This window comes from Coturnix japonica, chromosome 3 (genome assembly GCF_054131305.1).
Source record: "Coturnix japonica strain WE chromosome 3, WE-NBRP24, whole genome shotgun sequence".
In the NCBI taxonomy this organism is placed as follows: Eukaryota; Metazoa; Chordata; class Aves; order Galliformes; family Phasianidae; genus Coturnix; species Coturnix japonica.
The window spans coordinates 13,580,951-13,598,494 of record NC_140665.1 but is presented as its reverse complement, the minus strand read 5'-3'; the positions used below and the strand labels follow the sequence as shown (position 1 = coordinate 13,598,494).

The following is a 17,544-nucleotide window of genomic DNA, read 5'->3' as shown; positions in this document are numbered from 1 at the left end:
TTGTAAATCAGCTTACCATCTTTTCTCAGTAGACCTCCCATAAATTCCTTTCAAGTCTAAGAAAGACATACTGATATATAAACTCTTTCCTGGTGGTGAAAATTAATGAAAGCAGAACAAATACATCTTAATTTTCAGACAACAATCTGAATTCACAGCATCAGGAGCTCTAAAAATTCGAATTTCATGATGAATGGATTTCCTTATTTTCATTTAAGGAAGGAAGGCAAATGTGTGATAAAAACAAAACAACCTCCTGTGCAGTGATTTAATGTTGACAAATGTTCCATTGAATTCTATTAATGAAACTATTATTCATGTGATTTAAGACCAGAACGGACCTAATGACATTTTGTACAAAAAATACAGAATTATCCCAGGAACAGCATTTTGCTGTAAATGAACAACAGTCCCAATGCAGAACCAAAAAACCTTCCTCTTCAATTTCTGAGAAAGTCTAATTACTTGAGAGCACTGTATATAATGCTAAAGCACTGAATAAAAACACAGTGAACATTGTTGGCTTATTTAAGTTTCATACATATGTGTGAGCCATATAATACACTAAAACTTTTTCCTTTACAGTTGATTTCCATTTTGGAGAAACCTACCTTCCTTTCATTTACAACATAGTGCATGAAACACCTATAAAGAAACCTGCAGAAGTTTTAAGTTTATCTTCAAACACTCAGCCATTCTACACTAAAAAAAAAAAAAGCCTTTAACATTTAAACAGTGTAATAACTGAAGCAGTTTGGTATAAAGAACATAGAGAAACTCTTCAGTGAGCAGTGAATACAATGGTTTGAAAACTGCAAAGGGTAAATGTTAATTCTTCTGGACAATAATGCAATTCATGCTTGCATCAGTATTCAGCACTGACTGAAGTGTCAAACTGACAATATCTTTTTCTCTTACAACTGAAAGCAATCAAACAGATCCAGTGCTTGTTGCCTGCTAAGTTTACAGGTGTTAATATTAGAACAGACTAACCTTTAGCCCTTCTACTTCGCTTTCCAACTGCTTGGAGTACTGCTCACTCCGCTCTCGCAATTTCCTGTCTTTGGATGCCTCAGCAGCCGCAGCTTCAGCTTGGACTTCCAGCTACAAAAATACAGGCATTTATTAATGGGCAGAGTTCTTACATTTTTTCAAAACCTACTTATGATTTTCAGTTAGAGAGACACAACTTCAGCACTAACCTGGACACTTCAAGTTGTTATAAAACAAAAACGGTACCGTTTGAAATAAGAAAAAAATTAAAAGATTTACAAACAACATTAAATAAAAATACTACATCAGAAAGCCTTACATATAACTACTATTTCATAAATTCTAAACTTACTACTTACTTCTTTTTTAAGTCTCTCTGTTCTGCGTAACTCTTGCCTTAAACTTTCTACTTTTTGCATCACCACTTCCATTTCTTCTTCCTTATCTCGGAGCTGGCGGGCAAGCTTTTGTTTTTGAGAGTGCAAGTCTGTCAGCCGCTCGTTCATCTCTGAGAACTCCTGCATTGCCAATTTCCGCTGGCTGTGTGCATCTTTCAGCTCTTTGGCTTGAGATTTTAATCTGTCACTAGACTCTGCCAGTTCCTACAGTTTAAAGAAAGAATTAAGTAATAAACCTAGAAAGCTGCAAGGCCAATTCTCTGGATGTGCATCTAAAACTTCTCCAAAGTAATGAGAAACTAGATACTCATTTATGTTGATAAATGCATCCACAATACAGACTGTGTGCTCCTATGAATCAGATTTTAATACGGAAGTCAGTTAAACTGCATAAACTTATACAAAGTCTGAATTTGCTCCATTATTATAGGTTCAATACAAGCACTCCTGCTAAAATATAAAAAAAGCCTTGCTGTCTTAAAAAACTCCATCTGCCCAGTTTTTCCATGACCTACCTAAAAATCAACAAAAACTACTCAACTGATTAATAATGATAATTAAAAAGTGTTTTTGTGTTAGTTGAATGGAAAACTCCTCTATGTGAGGACTCCTGCTTTTGAAGCTTCCGAGAACTGATGTGCACACATGGCAATTATGATTTTCACACACTGTACTGTAATATAGAATATTACAGAGTGTTTCAGATAACACAAAACACTGTGCTCAACAATAGGAAACAGTTATTACCCTTTCACAAGAACCTGCATGAAGAACACTGCCACTCCTATGGCGTAAATCTTTCACAAAAGGTACTTAGATCTGTGCTACTATACTATGAATGAAGGACCACAGCAGTTTATATGGTTTAATGATGCTCAACCTAAACAGAGTTGAACAAAGAAGCAAGGAAAAGTGTGCCTGACAATAAAAAACAAAGCAGGAGGAAGAAAGAGTATTTGTTCCAGAATGGTCCTTCTTAGACAAGATGACAGTGCTCAAGATATTAAGAACCTTATGAGTTAAAAGAAACAGTGATAAATACAGATGGCGGGTCAACATTGAATGTAGACTCTAAAATAAATACAGGGCTAATGCAGATCGTGATGACATAAAGCTTGATGTATTTTGTATCTGATTATATTTTCAATGTGATTCACTCATGAACACAAAGTAGGCACGGTACACACTGAATTAAGAATGAAGAATCAGTGATAGAGAGAAAAAGAAAGTTGGTGTTTGTTACTGTAGTAATTCCAAATCACTTTTCAGATCTTTATGTTTGGGAAATTTTTCTCTTCTCACTTCTTGGAGGGCTTCCATGCCACATCCCTAATAGCAAATTCTCAGCATTTTTTCCCTGCTACACTCTCACTTGTGCTTCAAATTAAATTATTTGTCTGGAATCGTTCTTCATCTTTTAACCACTATAATTATCACCTTAGTCTAACAGCACAAAAGTCTCTTTTCAGCCATTCCAAATTTGGATCATGGTGTAGTTTATTATCTGGAATTAGTCACCCGAGACCACCCAACAATCATACACAAGATGCTTTAAACAGTGTCCTTGTCTTCAAGCAAGTCAGAAAGCAAAGTAGGTCACATTACACATTTATTATCTACTCATTAATTTTATATCTTAAAGTTATTTTAATCAAAATTGAAGCATAAAAATAGTCTTTAGGTTTAGGATAGTCATTGACAAAACTCTTTTACCTTATTAAGATCTTCCCTCTCTTGCTTCAGCGTTCTAACCTGTTTCTCAAAAGCCTTTATTTGTCTGGAAGCATCGTCCAACTCCCGTCTTGCAGTGCTGGCCTCTTCAAGTTGCTGTTCTAGATGCCCAGAATCTAGAAAAAGCAGCATATTTTAAATCTGTTAAGGGTAAAGTTATCCTACAATAGCACTGTCTGGATGCTTTAAATCTCCCTTTGGTATTTATTCCTGTCTCAAACACAAACTAAAGTGATTCTTATCTGGTTTCAGAACAGGGAGTAAATTGTTTCAACTGCTCTATTTTTCTTAGCAGAATAGAACAGAAGGTCACAGATTACTGTAATGCAACACAGAAAATAACAACTTGATCAAACAGACACATAACTCTATTATGCACTTCAATATGACCTAAGCATTTGACTTGTGAGCACTGTGATGTAATATATAATGTTCATTCTATTACACCGTATCTTAACTGTAAGCAGTCTCTTTTCTCCAGACAAACTCCCTCCAGAAAGAACCAGAAAAAATACTGGGTCACTCAGGAGCTGGCAAATGTTCTCCTGTTGACAGACTTAAAATTAACTTCAGAAAATTTTACTTATTTTTAGTGTGAAAGCCATTTGTATTTATGTGATATGCTTTATTGCTACTATAAATACAAGAAAACTACTATAGCCACTTTCTTACCGTCAGCTATACTACAAAAATACATTACTAAGGCAGAGATAAGTAACATCATAAATACTCTCAAATTCTCTAACATAAAAAGTTGAAATCCATAAAATACTAGAGAAAACTGAAAATTCTAATTAGTGTTTTCTTTCTAGGATTTCACTCAAAAACAGATATTGAAAGCAAGATATGTGTGAAAGTGGGTTAATTGTAAATTCTACAAAGACTGCAGACATTTTGCCTTTGACTTCAGTTGTAACGGGAGTTCATACTACACTTTCATCCACAGACCAGTAATTCATCCATACCCTTAACAGGAGCTTTTTACTGCATTTTCACAAATGTTCTCCTAAGAGACTGGCTCTTAGATAAGTCAAATAGAAGAATAAATTTCCATCAATTGCAATTTCTAAAACAGAAGAATTTTAAAAGGAAAAGAGCACTATTATCTTGTCCTCATACAAATACTCATGACTGTCTTAATTCATTGACTTGTATTCAGAAATGTAAAAAAAGTGCATTTAAATAAGAGATGTAGCTCAGAGCTATAAATTATTAACTGCCACCCTTATGTAGGCTTCTCTGAAGTCACCAGCAAAAGGAAAGTTTATATACGGCCCTGCTGAGCCAAGATAAATCTCTCTTCTGTGCATGACCTACTTTGTTCCATAGCTCTACTTTCTTCCTCTATTGCTGCCCTCTATATATCAGGCAATGTTAAAGATTCCTCAAAGTTTTCTCCTATGTAACAAAAAACCACAACTTTGACCTCAGAAAGTGGAAGCATATGGCTAGTGTCATCTCACACAAAACCATAAAGACAAAAAAATGCTGTGTTTTTCTATGGTTCCCCTTTGTTACAGTCTTGAATTTGACACAGTTTCACATTATTTTTATTACCTTTTCAAATGGCTGTTTACACCTACAGTTTGAAATAAGGCAGTAAAAAAGATTAAAGCTGGTTGTAACTTTGAATACAACACAGAAATTTTCTGGCTAATCACCCCAGTTTTTGCTAACACTTTAGCTAATGTATGCAAGCACTCGTTTTAGGAAGTTACTGCATTGCACTTGAATGCTCAACAGATAAGCCCAATCTATAAAGTCCAGCTCTGCACCTCAAATCTACCTCCTTAAAGTTCAATAGATGTAGGCTTGGAAGGCCATCCAGAAAGTCTGAAACTAGCTCCACTGAACTTGGTATTCAGACAGGATCATCATCTGGTTTGTGTCTGTCTTCTGTAGTTAGTTTTCATTAGTTTTAATATCTATCTCATAATCAGTTTTAATATCTATCTCATAAAAACAACATCAAAACAACCAACAAACCAACCAACCAAAAAAACCACAAATCCATAAGATCAAGTAAAGTAAAACATTCTCATTTTCCAACTTTGTCAAATTACCTTGTATTAGTAACAACTCAAGGCACAGATGCATGCCTTCTGTTGAATATATTGTCTGGACCAGTGAAGCCATTCAAGCATATACTGGAGAAGTTACAAAGAGACTGGATGGATTAAATGACTCTGCATGTTCTTTATTTGATCGCATTTTTCACTTCCAATCCTAAAATCAAAGGCATGTGTGTTTTGTAGGACCAAATATAAAAATATGTATGTGGTATGAAAGAGATGCTTCATGGATACTTAAGGGGAAATCTTCCCAATATTAACTGCCTTTACCAGATACTGACTTCTTTTATATGTAGAAATGGTTATCAGTTGTCTTCAAGAATGTTTCACACCTTGTCTTGGTTTTTCACTGCCAAAGAAGTGGAATAATACCTGCAAGAATGAACTAATATCTGAGATGCAGCTCAGTAAACCAAGAGCAAAATATAATTCAAGGCTGATACAGCTGCTTTTTTAAGGAGCTGCTCCTCTGCAAAAGCTGAGATTTGATTCAGAACAGAGATTTCCAATGACATACATTCTTCATCATCTGAGCAGCAAGTACAGGAACTGGAAAGAAGTGTCACAAAAACTTGTGTCCAGACACAGCATGCATATAGGGCCCAGTGTGATCTTCCCTTAAGCTATGTTCACATTCAAACGTAATACATAAGGCACAATGAAAAACTGTCAGAGAACATGCCAGAGAAGCTGTCCAGTTACACAGGATGCTTTCAGACAACATGATTTTAGCAATATATAATCTATGCACTTCCGTCTGCAGTTCATAGTGTGCTTCTGCTCCGCAACACAGCAGCAGAGAATAAACACACCAAGTAATATTCGGAAGTTAAATTCAAGTTCTTCTTTCCATGTGTGGCCCTGCTGGCATTCCTGACCCTTTCAGAAAGTTTTTTCACAAGAACAAACCAAGTCAACTTTTTCCTTGAGCCTTTCTCATTGGGTTTTCCCTTGCCACAGCTAACTGTGGGCATATAAGTAGAGATTAATTAACCACCAGTTGTATCTGATTCTTCCCACAAAAAGTCCAGACATTTTCCTATCTACGTTGACAAGAGAAATCAGATTTGTCAAAATAACAAAAACATGTTTCAGAAAATAAACCTAATTTCCAAGAACATGATCAAAATTTCAAAGCAAAATCCAGCAGAAAAGGAGATAATGAAAAAAAATCTTAAAAAAATAAGAAAAGCTCATTCATCAGGTTGTTCTGGTTTGGGCTCAGATATAGTTAATTTTCTTCCCAATAGCCAGCATGGTGCTGTGTTTTGAATGTAGGATGAGAATAATGGTGATAACACACAGATGTTTTAGTTGTTGCTGAGCAGCGCCTACACTAAGTCAAGGAGTTTTCAGCTGCTAGTACTGCCCTGCCAGAAAGGTGGTTACAGGAGCAAACTAAGCTGGAATGGGACAGAACTGGGATAGCTGACCCAAACGGGCCAAAGGAATGTCCCATACCATACAGTGTCATGCAGAACAACTAAAGTAGGGCAGCTGTCCAGGGCGTAGCTGCTGCTGGTGTCTGGCACAGTGATCAGCCGGTGGTGAGCAACTGTATTGTGCATCACTTGCTTACCTTATTCTTGTTACTGTTTTGTTGTTGTTGATCTCTCTCTTTTTTTTTTTTTTTCCCCTCTTTCCGTCTTTCTTATTAAACTGTCCTTATCTCAACCCAGGAGTTATTACACTTGCCTTTTCAAGTTTTGGGTCCCTCCCATTGCAGGGGTGGGGAGTGAGCAAACAGCTGTGTGGTGTGGAGCTGTCTGCCAGGTTAAACCACAACACAAGCATTTTGCAGACAAACTGCAAAAAAAACACTACTAGACTAACATCTTCACTTCTCATGTTTACCTCCTTAAGAATCAACACCTTCCTCACCTCCAGGAACCACCTCACCTTTTGCATAAAAAGCAAGAAATACTGAAGGATGTTACACTGACTGTGACTTGTAGAACAACAACAATGACTTTTGATAGTGCAAAAAATAAACAAGCAAGTGCTCCATCTGCTCTTGTAATACATTGCTGAAAGGAAAAAAACAAGGTAATACAAAGGAAAATTCTCAGGTAGCACCTGATCACATCCCTGTAAACTAGCAATACTACACTTTGAACCCTACTGAACTTCACCATTAATAATAACAGCAGAAGACACTTAAACTTCCTTTCCCTCTTGTAATGAGAATTACTGAAGTACTGAGTATTAAGCTGAATTTGAAGAAAATGTTGCACTAGAAGTGAAGGGTATAATGAGAAGTAAAAATACATCAGGAAACACTTTTAAAAAGGAAAACAAAACAAGTATTATCTTAGAGGGAAAAAAGTCACAATTGTTGCTTACTGTTACCAGTTTGATATTAATAACTTACCTGTTACCTGTTTCTTCAACTTTTCAATTTCTTCTTTTAAGCTTTTAATTTCTAAATCTTTGCTTGCTGCAATTGGGCCATCCACTGTTGAATACTGAAGAGCCTGAACTGTCTGAGTGGACTCTAGAAAGAGAGGCAAGAGAAAGGGACAGAGGTGGTCAGGAGGATGTTACTGAGCAATGAAGACATAGCAAAAAATCCTCCGCTGCAGCATGTTAAATGTATGCTTTTAAGGCCCTATCCCAGATGTTAACACCTAACTCATAGATACAAAAGCTTAAAATAAAAATTATTATGAACACTTAAAAAAAAAAAACAAAAAAAACACTTGCAAATAAAAAATGGCTTTTACTTTTCCAAACAACAGAGCAATATATATCTGAAAGAATTTAAGCATTTCTGTCTTAAGACCTTTCCCTGCTCCAAGAAAGACCAAGTCTTACTCCTGTAAAAAACTATACATATCTACATATTAGGATTCTACAGCTAAGTGCCAATTTTACAGCATTTATCAGGTGGACAAATTAAGTTCTTTTAGACATACTGCAGAGTCAGCATGTTTTAAGGAATTGCATTCATGGGATATTTCAGGCATAAAGGCTATCAAAAGCCTTTAATAAAGAGATGTTTCTTCTTCTACAGGGCATTCCAGGAGGTTTTTTCCTTCTTTTATTTTTTTCCCCACAGGATAAAAGCACAGAATTGATGACTAATTAGGTCAGAAGAGTGACTGAAGTATCTTTTTATACCTTGCAGTTTTCTACTAAGTTCAAGCTTTTCCTGCTCTAGACGTCTTATTCTCCTCTCATAAGCTTCTGTTGCTAAACTGTCCTCCAAAGTTCTTTGAATGTTGGCATCAAGATCCATGGATGGTGGTCCAGCTGTCAGTCTTAGACAGCTGCGGTCCGAAAGCACACTGGGAAAAAAAGTTCAACAGTATTCAATTTTATAACAGGTCAACTTTAAAATTAAACACAAACAACAACAACAAAACAAAGCCAGTGAGTTTGTTTAAATTGTGAATAATATGCAAATTCTTGTAAGATGTATTTATACAATAACAATTGGTTAATATTAGTAGAAATTCATTTTTACCTAAAAAGTGACCTTCTAGGTAGTTTATAAGATTACAGAAATGGCTTATTTTAAAATAATTCATTTAGTTCTCCAAACATTTTAAATTTAATAACTACGAGAAACAAGGTGAAATTTCCATGTGAAAACCAGGGCATCTATACATCAAAAATACTGTGAAACCCTGGTTCTGCATATACTCATCTACACTTGCTACTTATGTAAAAAATCCTTTTGATGTTTGCGGGTGATCTCACATTACCAGCATCAAGCACATGTGTTTGCAGAAGCATGGCTGGATTTTCAATAGCTGTAATCATTATTTATTTATTTTCATAAATGTTCATGAAAGAGTAATGGACTTTCCTGCTACTGTTTAATTTAGCAGCACAGATGAACATAAATGCTACATAAATACCAAGTATTGTTTCCATTCAGAGAGACAAGAGTGTTAAACGACTAGAAATAAAACACGTTTTAAATTCTTTTAAGCCAAGTTCCCTCAAGATCCATACATTTTATTTTATCTTTGTCGTACTCTTCTGTGGTCAACTTCTTACACTGCCTGAAAAACACCACTCTCCACAGAACTCCTCTGTGCACAGTTGATGTTTATACTGATGTAAATTTTACCTGCAGAGACTTCATTCTTTTTGGACAAGCTGCATTTTAGCTTATACTCTGTTAATCTCCTCAACAGGTCACAGTATTTAGTTATCTGTTTGCAGTGGGTATCAGAGAGAAACAGGAAATTATGTAGCTGTCCTACAGATAATTTCAGAACTCTAACTTACCAGCTACTTGTATATGTGAAACCTACAAATGGTAAATGATGGCCAGAAAACGCAGTGTGTGAAGGTGGAGGCATCGTCTCCTATAAAAATAATAATTGAGAGAGTAATAATCCACTGGACTATTAAAATAAATGTTGAGTTTCATCATGTGTGAAGTGCTAGTGACAATATCACATTAACTCCGTTTTATCTACAGCTCAAATATGAAACATACCACCTAAGTCTACCTATAATAGCATGCAATATGTAATGTATATATTTCATGCAGGTTAGCACAAAAATGTTTTTCTAATTAAATGGGCTATGACTGGAGAAAAGCAGGATACAACAGTTTTTAAAAGGCAACTCATTCCTTCCTTTTTCCAACTAGCTCTCAGCACACAGCATATCTTTTATTCCCTCTGTCACATCTCTCTGCTCTTCTGTCAGCAGTGCTTCCTACCAGTAGATTTACCAACCTCTTTTCAGTGTAATCTTTCTATATATTTGAATAGAACAATCGTCATTTACAAGAAAAAAGTAATATGACAAAGTTTTGTAACCCCATTAGTGTTTTGAACATTGCTATCAGCAGTGCTCCTTCAACCAGACAAAAAACTAAAAACTAAGACAATCTTTGAGTCTTCTCCTAGAGCTAAAATGCCTCAGTTGCTGTATTTCTGGAACCATTAAGAGTTCTAAAATTCTTAAGTATACTGTTGGAATTTTCCTGTTTAAACCCAAAATGCATGGTTTATATTGTTACATGAGATGCGGCCTCACAGTCTGTCTTGCATAACACCTGCTTACATACTGGTCATCAAAAGAAACCTCCTATGAAGAAGCTTATTGCACTGGAAGTGCTAAAAGGTTTGAAATATAAGAAAATGTAATGTAATGACTTTTTTCCAAACTGAAACAATAAAGAAAGCAACTAGTTGTGCATGTTGTAATGTAAAATTCAGCAGGACAGCAGGGAGCAAAAATGCATTCAAAAGAAATCCAAATCTACTTTTTTGGTGGTGGCATCAGCTACATTACATCATAACTTTGACCTTTAAGTAAAAAAAAGACCTTCATACTAATAAAAGAGTTATCAGAATAAAAAATAAACTGTTGAGATGGTGAGACTAGCAAAATACATCAAGACTGTTGGGCGTTTTGGAAACTAGAGACAAAACTGAAATATAAAGCCTCATCTTTCCACTAAATAATAAAACAAAAATATAAATTGCTACACTCTGCACCTTGGAAAAAGTAAAATTCTTTACTTTTCCTTTGTATTTTGTTTTTATTTCTCATAGATGTGAAGTCTCAAAAGCTTCTACGTGAAGAAATTAAAAAAGATTAAATGCATTATTGTAGTCTATATGACAGCCTTCAGTTATCACACAGGCATCCATATGGATTATATTGGTTCTAAATACCATGTCTATTGATAATGATGCAGGAATTTGAAAATAATTTGTTTCTTTGCTGATTTTGGAGAATATTGTTTAAAAAATACATACTTCCTGCCACTTATGTGAATTCAAGTGTGTTACCATACTGACAACAATATAACTGAATCCAAGTCTGTCAAGCCAATTTCAATAAACATACTAAATCAAACAGTGAAAAGCTAAAAATCAACATGACTCAGGCTGCCTGAACAACACTGTTTTATCCTCTTGAATGCATGTGTACTTTTAACATACAATCATTATTATGCAGATAAATTTTCCATGCAACCACTGTCTCTTTCCAAGCCCAGGTAGAAAAACTACAATCTTGGCTTTCCAGAGCTGCCTTTTAGAATCAGTACCGAGCATTCCTAATTTGCTGTATGTCAAACCTTCCTATGAATTACAAAATAATAATTCTCATGTGCTTTTCTATGATGCTCACATCTGTAGTATAGAATATATGAATACAACATACAGTAGGTGAATATAAGGCAGTGTACACGTAGGTGAAACCTCCTCAGAGAAGATGTGTATGAAAGATGGATGGGAAAACATTTCAAAGCCACACATAAAGAATGTGAGGTGAAGACACACTAAATACAATATCCTCTAGCTGAAGCAATAACATACTATATCCTCTACCATGCAATGCCTTAAGCTATTTTCCTCTGAGGTTTTGAGGTACAAAGTGTCAAAAGAAATGGTAAAAATATAACCTTCTTAAATAAAAACAAAACAAAGCCCAACCTCATATGCAAACAACAGATTTCTGCATCCTTCAATACATAAAAATGCATTTCCAGAGAGAACAGAAGGCTTTCCTCAGATGCTACAATCCCCACCATCTGGCAAAGGTCCTTTTTAAAGGCATACAAACACTAGGACTGTTAATAGTCATTTTTTTAACTAAGGTAAAACTTTATTTCTCAATAAGATTGCTCCTGACAATAACGGCTGTTACTCTTTCCCTCAAGTTTCCTAAGCTCAGCCTAAGTCAGAAAACAACCTTGAAAAATTTTAGTCAGTATGAATTGAAATGAAATTGAATTGAAATGAAATCTGGCAGGGATATGGGCAGTTACAAATAGAGTGCTACAATAAAATGTGTTAGACAAATAAAATATAAATATCAGCAATGCTCTACTAGAAATAGTGTCCTGTAGATGTGAATATATACGTAAAATATGTTCTTTATGAAACCTGGACACAAAAAATTGTCACTGCAAATAACAGATATATACATTAGAAGTAAGGTTACAATGACTTCACAATTATTAACTGACATTATCCCTACAGATACACACTTGGAGCATCAGCTTCCAAATTATGTATGTACATGTCGTACAGGATCTTCATTGCTGCATTTGATGTTCTTTGTGCAGAACATAATAAACACACACAAAAAAGACTTCCATTTACGTATATTTTTTGAACTACACTACAAAAACAGATGTATCAAAACATTAATTCTGTACTTACAGAGTTTTTTAAGCAATCATCATCAACATCAAAGTTTGATGTATCAGTGGGGCTGCTGACTTCTGGGATGTAAGGTGCATCACAGTTTCTAATGTTGTCCCAGTCTATTCCAGCAAAAAATGGATGGTTCTTAAAGTCTTCTATCCCATTCTGCCCAAGTCGATGCTCTCTGCTACAAATTAGCCTTCGGATGAGGTCTTTTGCACTTTCAGAGACATCTGTCACTTGAGCAGGAAACTGGAACCTCTCCTTAAAGATTAAAATAACAGAAAATAATTTATTGCCAAGTAGAAGTTGGAAAAAAACCCTCCCAGGTGATAATTATTAAGTATGAAAATAAACGTGCAAATACTCAAGTTATTAAAAATACACAGTAAGGTTTCTAGGAAAGACTTTCCCCAAAGGATAGAAACTATTGAGATCTTTTGGTATTCTAGTTTTTCTTGTTTATTTGAATTGCTCTTAAATTGTTGGATTCTGCAGCTGCCTCCAGGTGGAAGAACATTTAAGAATCTGCTACATAAGCCAACCCATGTATCCAACAGAGAAAAACAGCGCTCAAGGAGTGAGGCAACGTAGCCAAGACTTCCTCCAGTGAGTGAACTAACAGCCATTTTGCTCAATCCTGATTTTTAATTTTGAACTGCTTTATCCCAAAGCAAATTCATCTGCAAACCATAACCATGAACTCTTTATATGGAAACATTTTATGTCCTACGTTAATGAACATCAACACAATTATTACATTAAAAAGAAATATGCCTCCAAGTTACCTTACTGCTTACAAAAATTAGCTTAGAGAGAAAGAGAAAATGCACTAACTTTGTGGTTCATTATTTTCCCATAGGTCTCCACCAAGGACTCAGCATAGAAGGGTGTTTCTCCATAAAGCATTTCATACATGCAAACGCCTAGAGACCACCAGTCACACTCAGGCCCATACTTTCCTTTTCCATCTTCCATGGCCTGCAAAATTTCTGGAGAGATATAGTCTGGGGTCCCAACAGCTACTGAAGATTGAACCTGTAGAAATTACATTAAAGCATTCAAGACACTTCATTAAAAAACATCCCGAGGATACATTATTGAAAAACTCATATGTATCTAGTAACAGAAAAGGAACAAAATGCCAATGCTTATGCTAGAGCGATTAGCCATTAATTATATTGTAAGTAAACACATAAATTAAATCTCTTTAATAGTCTGAGGCATTACATTCTATTCACACCTTCTAGATACCATGCAAGTTTAAATATGCTACTGAAACATTACACTAATATGAAAACTGTATCTTGCCCTGCTTATACAAAATATTCCATTTCCAGTAAAAAGTTAGAGCTTAGAGCTCAAAGCTGTTCATTCATCATCAACAAACACCTACTCAGTACTGATAATGCAGCATCCCTTTATTAATGAATTGACTACACAGATCTCAAAAGCTTTTAAAATACAGTAAATCCAAACAACACACAGTCAAATCTTTAGCTGAGGTTAGCTGCAAACCAATACCACTATAATTCTATTTGATTTACAATAAAGCACCCTTTCTCTTTATTAACACTTTTTTTTTTTTTGTGGCTAGCAAAGGACTGAGGAAAATGTGTTTAGGAATATATCACTCTAATTTACCGTTCCATCTTCCATCAATTTCAGACAAGAACCAAAATCTGCTAATCGAATATGGCCATTCATATCCATCAAGATGTTGTCTGGTTTAATATCCCTGCAAACGAACAAACAAAGAAAAACAACCACATTTCAAAATTAGTAAAATAATCTACTGCATAATATGTAGCCTAATCATTAACACTCATCACTGAAAAATGTTTAAAAAAATCAGCAGATGATACACAGTCACATTGTGTAACAGAATTTGCACCAAGAGTGTTTCATGACAGGACTAGTAGATTAAATCAAATAATGTATGTTAACTGCAGTAAGAGCTGTGCAGTCCAAATCCTCTCATCTTCCGCAGGTAGACAAAGCTCATACAGGTTCCTCTACACAGCTGACTTGGGAAAAGCATGTTCTCTAACTTACCAGGGTGGGTTTTATTGTTCAACTCACAAAGTAACTTCTAATGTTGAAATTCTTGTTTTCTCTAAGGTACCAGGTTACAGTTCTAAATATCCAACAAATTATTACATTTACCCTTATCTAATATATTCAAAGGTCTAATAAATAAATAAATAAGCACATCCTTATCTAATATATTCAAAGCTGATGCTCAGCTGAACATGAGCTGACAGTGTGCCCAGATGGCCAAGAAGGCCATTTCATTGAATGGTTGCTTTGGAAAAGACCTTAAATATCACCCAACTCCAACTCCTGGCACTGGTGACTTCACCAGCTCAGGCTGCCCAGGGCCCACCCAACCTGCCCTTGGGCACCTTCAGGGATGGGGCACCCTCAGCTCTGGGCAGCCATGCCAGGGTCTCATTGCTCTCTGAGTAAAGAATTTCCTCCTAACATCTAACCTAAATCTCCCCTCTTCTAGTTTAAAGCACTTGACCTTTTCCTGTCACTGCACTTGCTGATAAAGGAGTCCCTCCCCAGCTTTCCCATTCTGAACTTTCTGACTTATGCTTACTCCATATCAATTAAACCAGGAGTTTTCTAACAGGTTTCTACTCCAATAAATATTTTCACATATATTTCCATATGCAATAATTCCCGTCTTGCATCTGGCACTAAACTTAGATCCTGATTCACTCACAACTTAAAAAAGCTGCTTTACAAAGGTAGAGCCTTTACAAAGGCTGTTACTACACCTCACTTTTTTCTTTTCTTTTTTTTTTTTCCTGTCTCTTCAAAGCAATATTTTTATTATAACTAAAATTTGATTTGAGCACCTGACGCCCATGGTTCACATGCAGTTGGGTGAGGAGGTGTGGCTCTGTTTAGGTCTGAAGCTGCAACCCTTCCATTCTTCATGCCCTCCGCTGCCCTACACACCAGAACTGACAGCATGAAGAAGATGCAGAGAAGTGTCAAACAGAGCTGGAACATGCCAGCATGCCCCAGGTCACAAGCAATGTGCAACCCTGCAGCACTCTTGATTCAGTACCTAATCTAACTTCAGCTTAAAATACTTGGTAAAAACATGCATCAAGTTCCTTTTGGAAGATGGACCTAGTTCAAGCTAAACAAAAACAGGAGTAATTTATCCATGCTCTATCTTTTAATATATTCCTGAGAGAAATAATAACAGTAATTATTAAAATAAAACCAAAATGTCTCTCCCCTACCACAACTCCCAAAGTAGCAAAAAACACAAGAAAAAGCTCAATCTATTGTCTGCACTGTGCAAAAACAAAACTGCAAACACTGGAAGCACTCAGAGGAGCCAGTACTTCTTGCACAGCCACATTTGTAAGGCTCAGCAATAACTTTAACAGGAGTAATTTTTACAGTTATGAAAAACGGCCAACTTAATTCATACAAATTCTTTTCAGCACTTACAACAAAAGGTACAGGTTTTGAACAACCGCTCTGAATTCAGCTGAACAACATTACTAAAATACAGTTTGAAAGACAAGAATTGCTGGTACCTGCAGAGCAGAGTGGGCTATAAGAAAAGGGAAAGTTAGGAAAATTATCAGCTCCAGCAGGGAACGAGGAAGGGGAGTAATCATTGCCAGTGTAACAGAAGAGTTAAAAGGAGGTAATTATGGGGGAAAACAATGTCATAAACCCTGCATCTCCACTAAGCCTGCAGTTGTTAGATGCCATTATAGTTGTGTAACGGAATCTGTTCCAGAATTAATCTGTAACTACGCTTTACTTGTAATGTTTTTGTTTTGAAGATACTTGGTACCATTCCTTTGGTCGGAAGTCATTCTATTCAAAACAGAGGACAGTCTTCTCTGTGTTCTTTGCCATATCCCAGCTTCCTTACAGTGGAATTCTGCTTCCATTTCAGCTGTAATTCTATTCCTCGCACACTCTGTGTCCTAAATACGTCTTAGTATTTGAGATGCCCTGTCCTCTACCTTCAGTCAAACCCAAATCACCTCCACTCCAATTCCATTAGTCCACTGTCAGTTTCCTCACTCCTTAGTCCTAGTCTCCCTTACACACATCAGCTTTCTTTCTCCCATTACAGATCACAGCAGTCAGTATTTCACATGGTCACCTCACACATTCCCTTTCCATTCCCCTTGGCTTCTCATTCCTTTAATCCTTACTTCCTCTTTCCTCACCATCTTCTTGTTCTGGTACACAGGAATCTTCCTTGGCACTGAAAGGAAGAGCACTATTCATTCTTACCAAGCAAACCTGCAGCAGAAATAAATGCCTACAATTAAAGGACCCAAAATTACACACATTTATTTTGGACTCATAATAACTACTATGGTATGAGAAAAGTTATAACCTTATGGACTGTGAGGATGCACAGCAGGAAAGAGAAGAATGAAAATTTATCAATGACTCAAGGAAGCTTCTCTCTTGAATTTCAATAGTATCTCAGAGCAGAAGAATTTCTTCAAACACTTACAGGAATTATATTTTATCCCCACTAGCAATCTACCCAGGAAAAGCAATATATGCTTCCCCATCTTGATCCCGGAAAGAGATGCTGCTGCTTCAGATAGATATTCAGGATGCAAAATTCCAGAACAAGCACCTAAAATTTGGCAAAATTATATGTTTTGATATAATATGGCTTAGTGAATAGACCACTACACCGAATCTCAACAGCTAAAGAGTTTTTTTGTTTTGTTTTGTTTTGTTTTTTAAGCTGCTTTGACCTTGATTATGAGAGAAATCAGCAGTGTACAGCAGCTTGGACAAACTGATGCCATTTGTATATTATGCTGAATTTTTTTTGGACTTTTTATTTGCTTCTGTTCAGCTGACAAACGCTATAAGAACAACCAGTTTGTGTGATGCTGGCAACTTCACTTGTACAGAAAACAGAAGGGTGGGGGCTTCTGATAAAAACAGAACAAATCTTTAAAGAATCATTCCTCAAACTTCATAATAGTTCCTGGTTTAATATAAGCTTTTCATTCTTCAGATGGTCTTGTTTATCCAGATGACTTCATTAAATTCCCTTTTAAATCAGTTTACTTTCTTAAGCCATAATTAAAACCCAAATATTTTACATAGGAACTGTGTTAATATAAACAAAGTTCTAAAATGAGACTATAGCAGACATTTGGATTAGTGCCATTTATTTTGCTTTCTCTGTTAATAAGGGCAGAA

The 17,544-nt window shown here is 35.9% G+C and overlaps 1 protein-coding gene across 19 annotated transcripts in view; it reads right to left on the bottom strand.

The window, feature by feature from the left end:
• The window catches only part of CDC42BPA (CDC42 binding protein kinase alpha), a 141,784-nt gene that overhangs the window by 57,402 nt on the left and 66,838 nt on the right, over positions 1-17,544 (bottom strand). For 15 of the 19 annotated variants that reach the window (XM_015856962.3, XM_015856965.3, XM_015856960.3 and 12 more), the window contains 9 exons: positions 13,966-14,059; positions 13,159-13,359; positions 12,337-12,585; positions 9,434-9,513; positions 8,315-8,481; positions 7,566-7,688; positions 3,105-3,238; positions 1,353-1,595; positions 994-1,104 (listed from right to left, as the gene is read on the bottom strand). In XM_015856962.3, coding sequence (XP_015712448.2) covers positions 994-1,104; positions 1,353-1,595; positions 3,105-3,238; positions 7,566-7,688; positions 8,315-8,481; positions 9,434-9,513; positions 12,337-12,585; positions 13,159-13,359; positions 13,966-14,059 — 1,402 coding nt within the window. The remainder of the gene's footprint in view (positions 1-993; positions 1,105-1,352; positions 1,596-3,104; positions 3,239-7,565; positions 7,689-8,314; positions 8,482-9,433; positions 9,514-12,336; positions 12,586-13,158; positions 13,360-13,965; positions 14,060-17,544) is intronic. The other 4 variants (XM_015856967.3, XM_085542764.1, XM_085542763.1 and 1 more) reach the window with 1 other exon arrangement.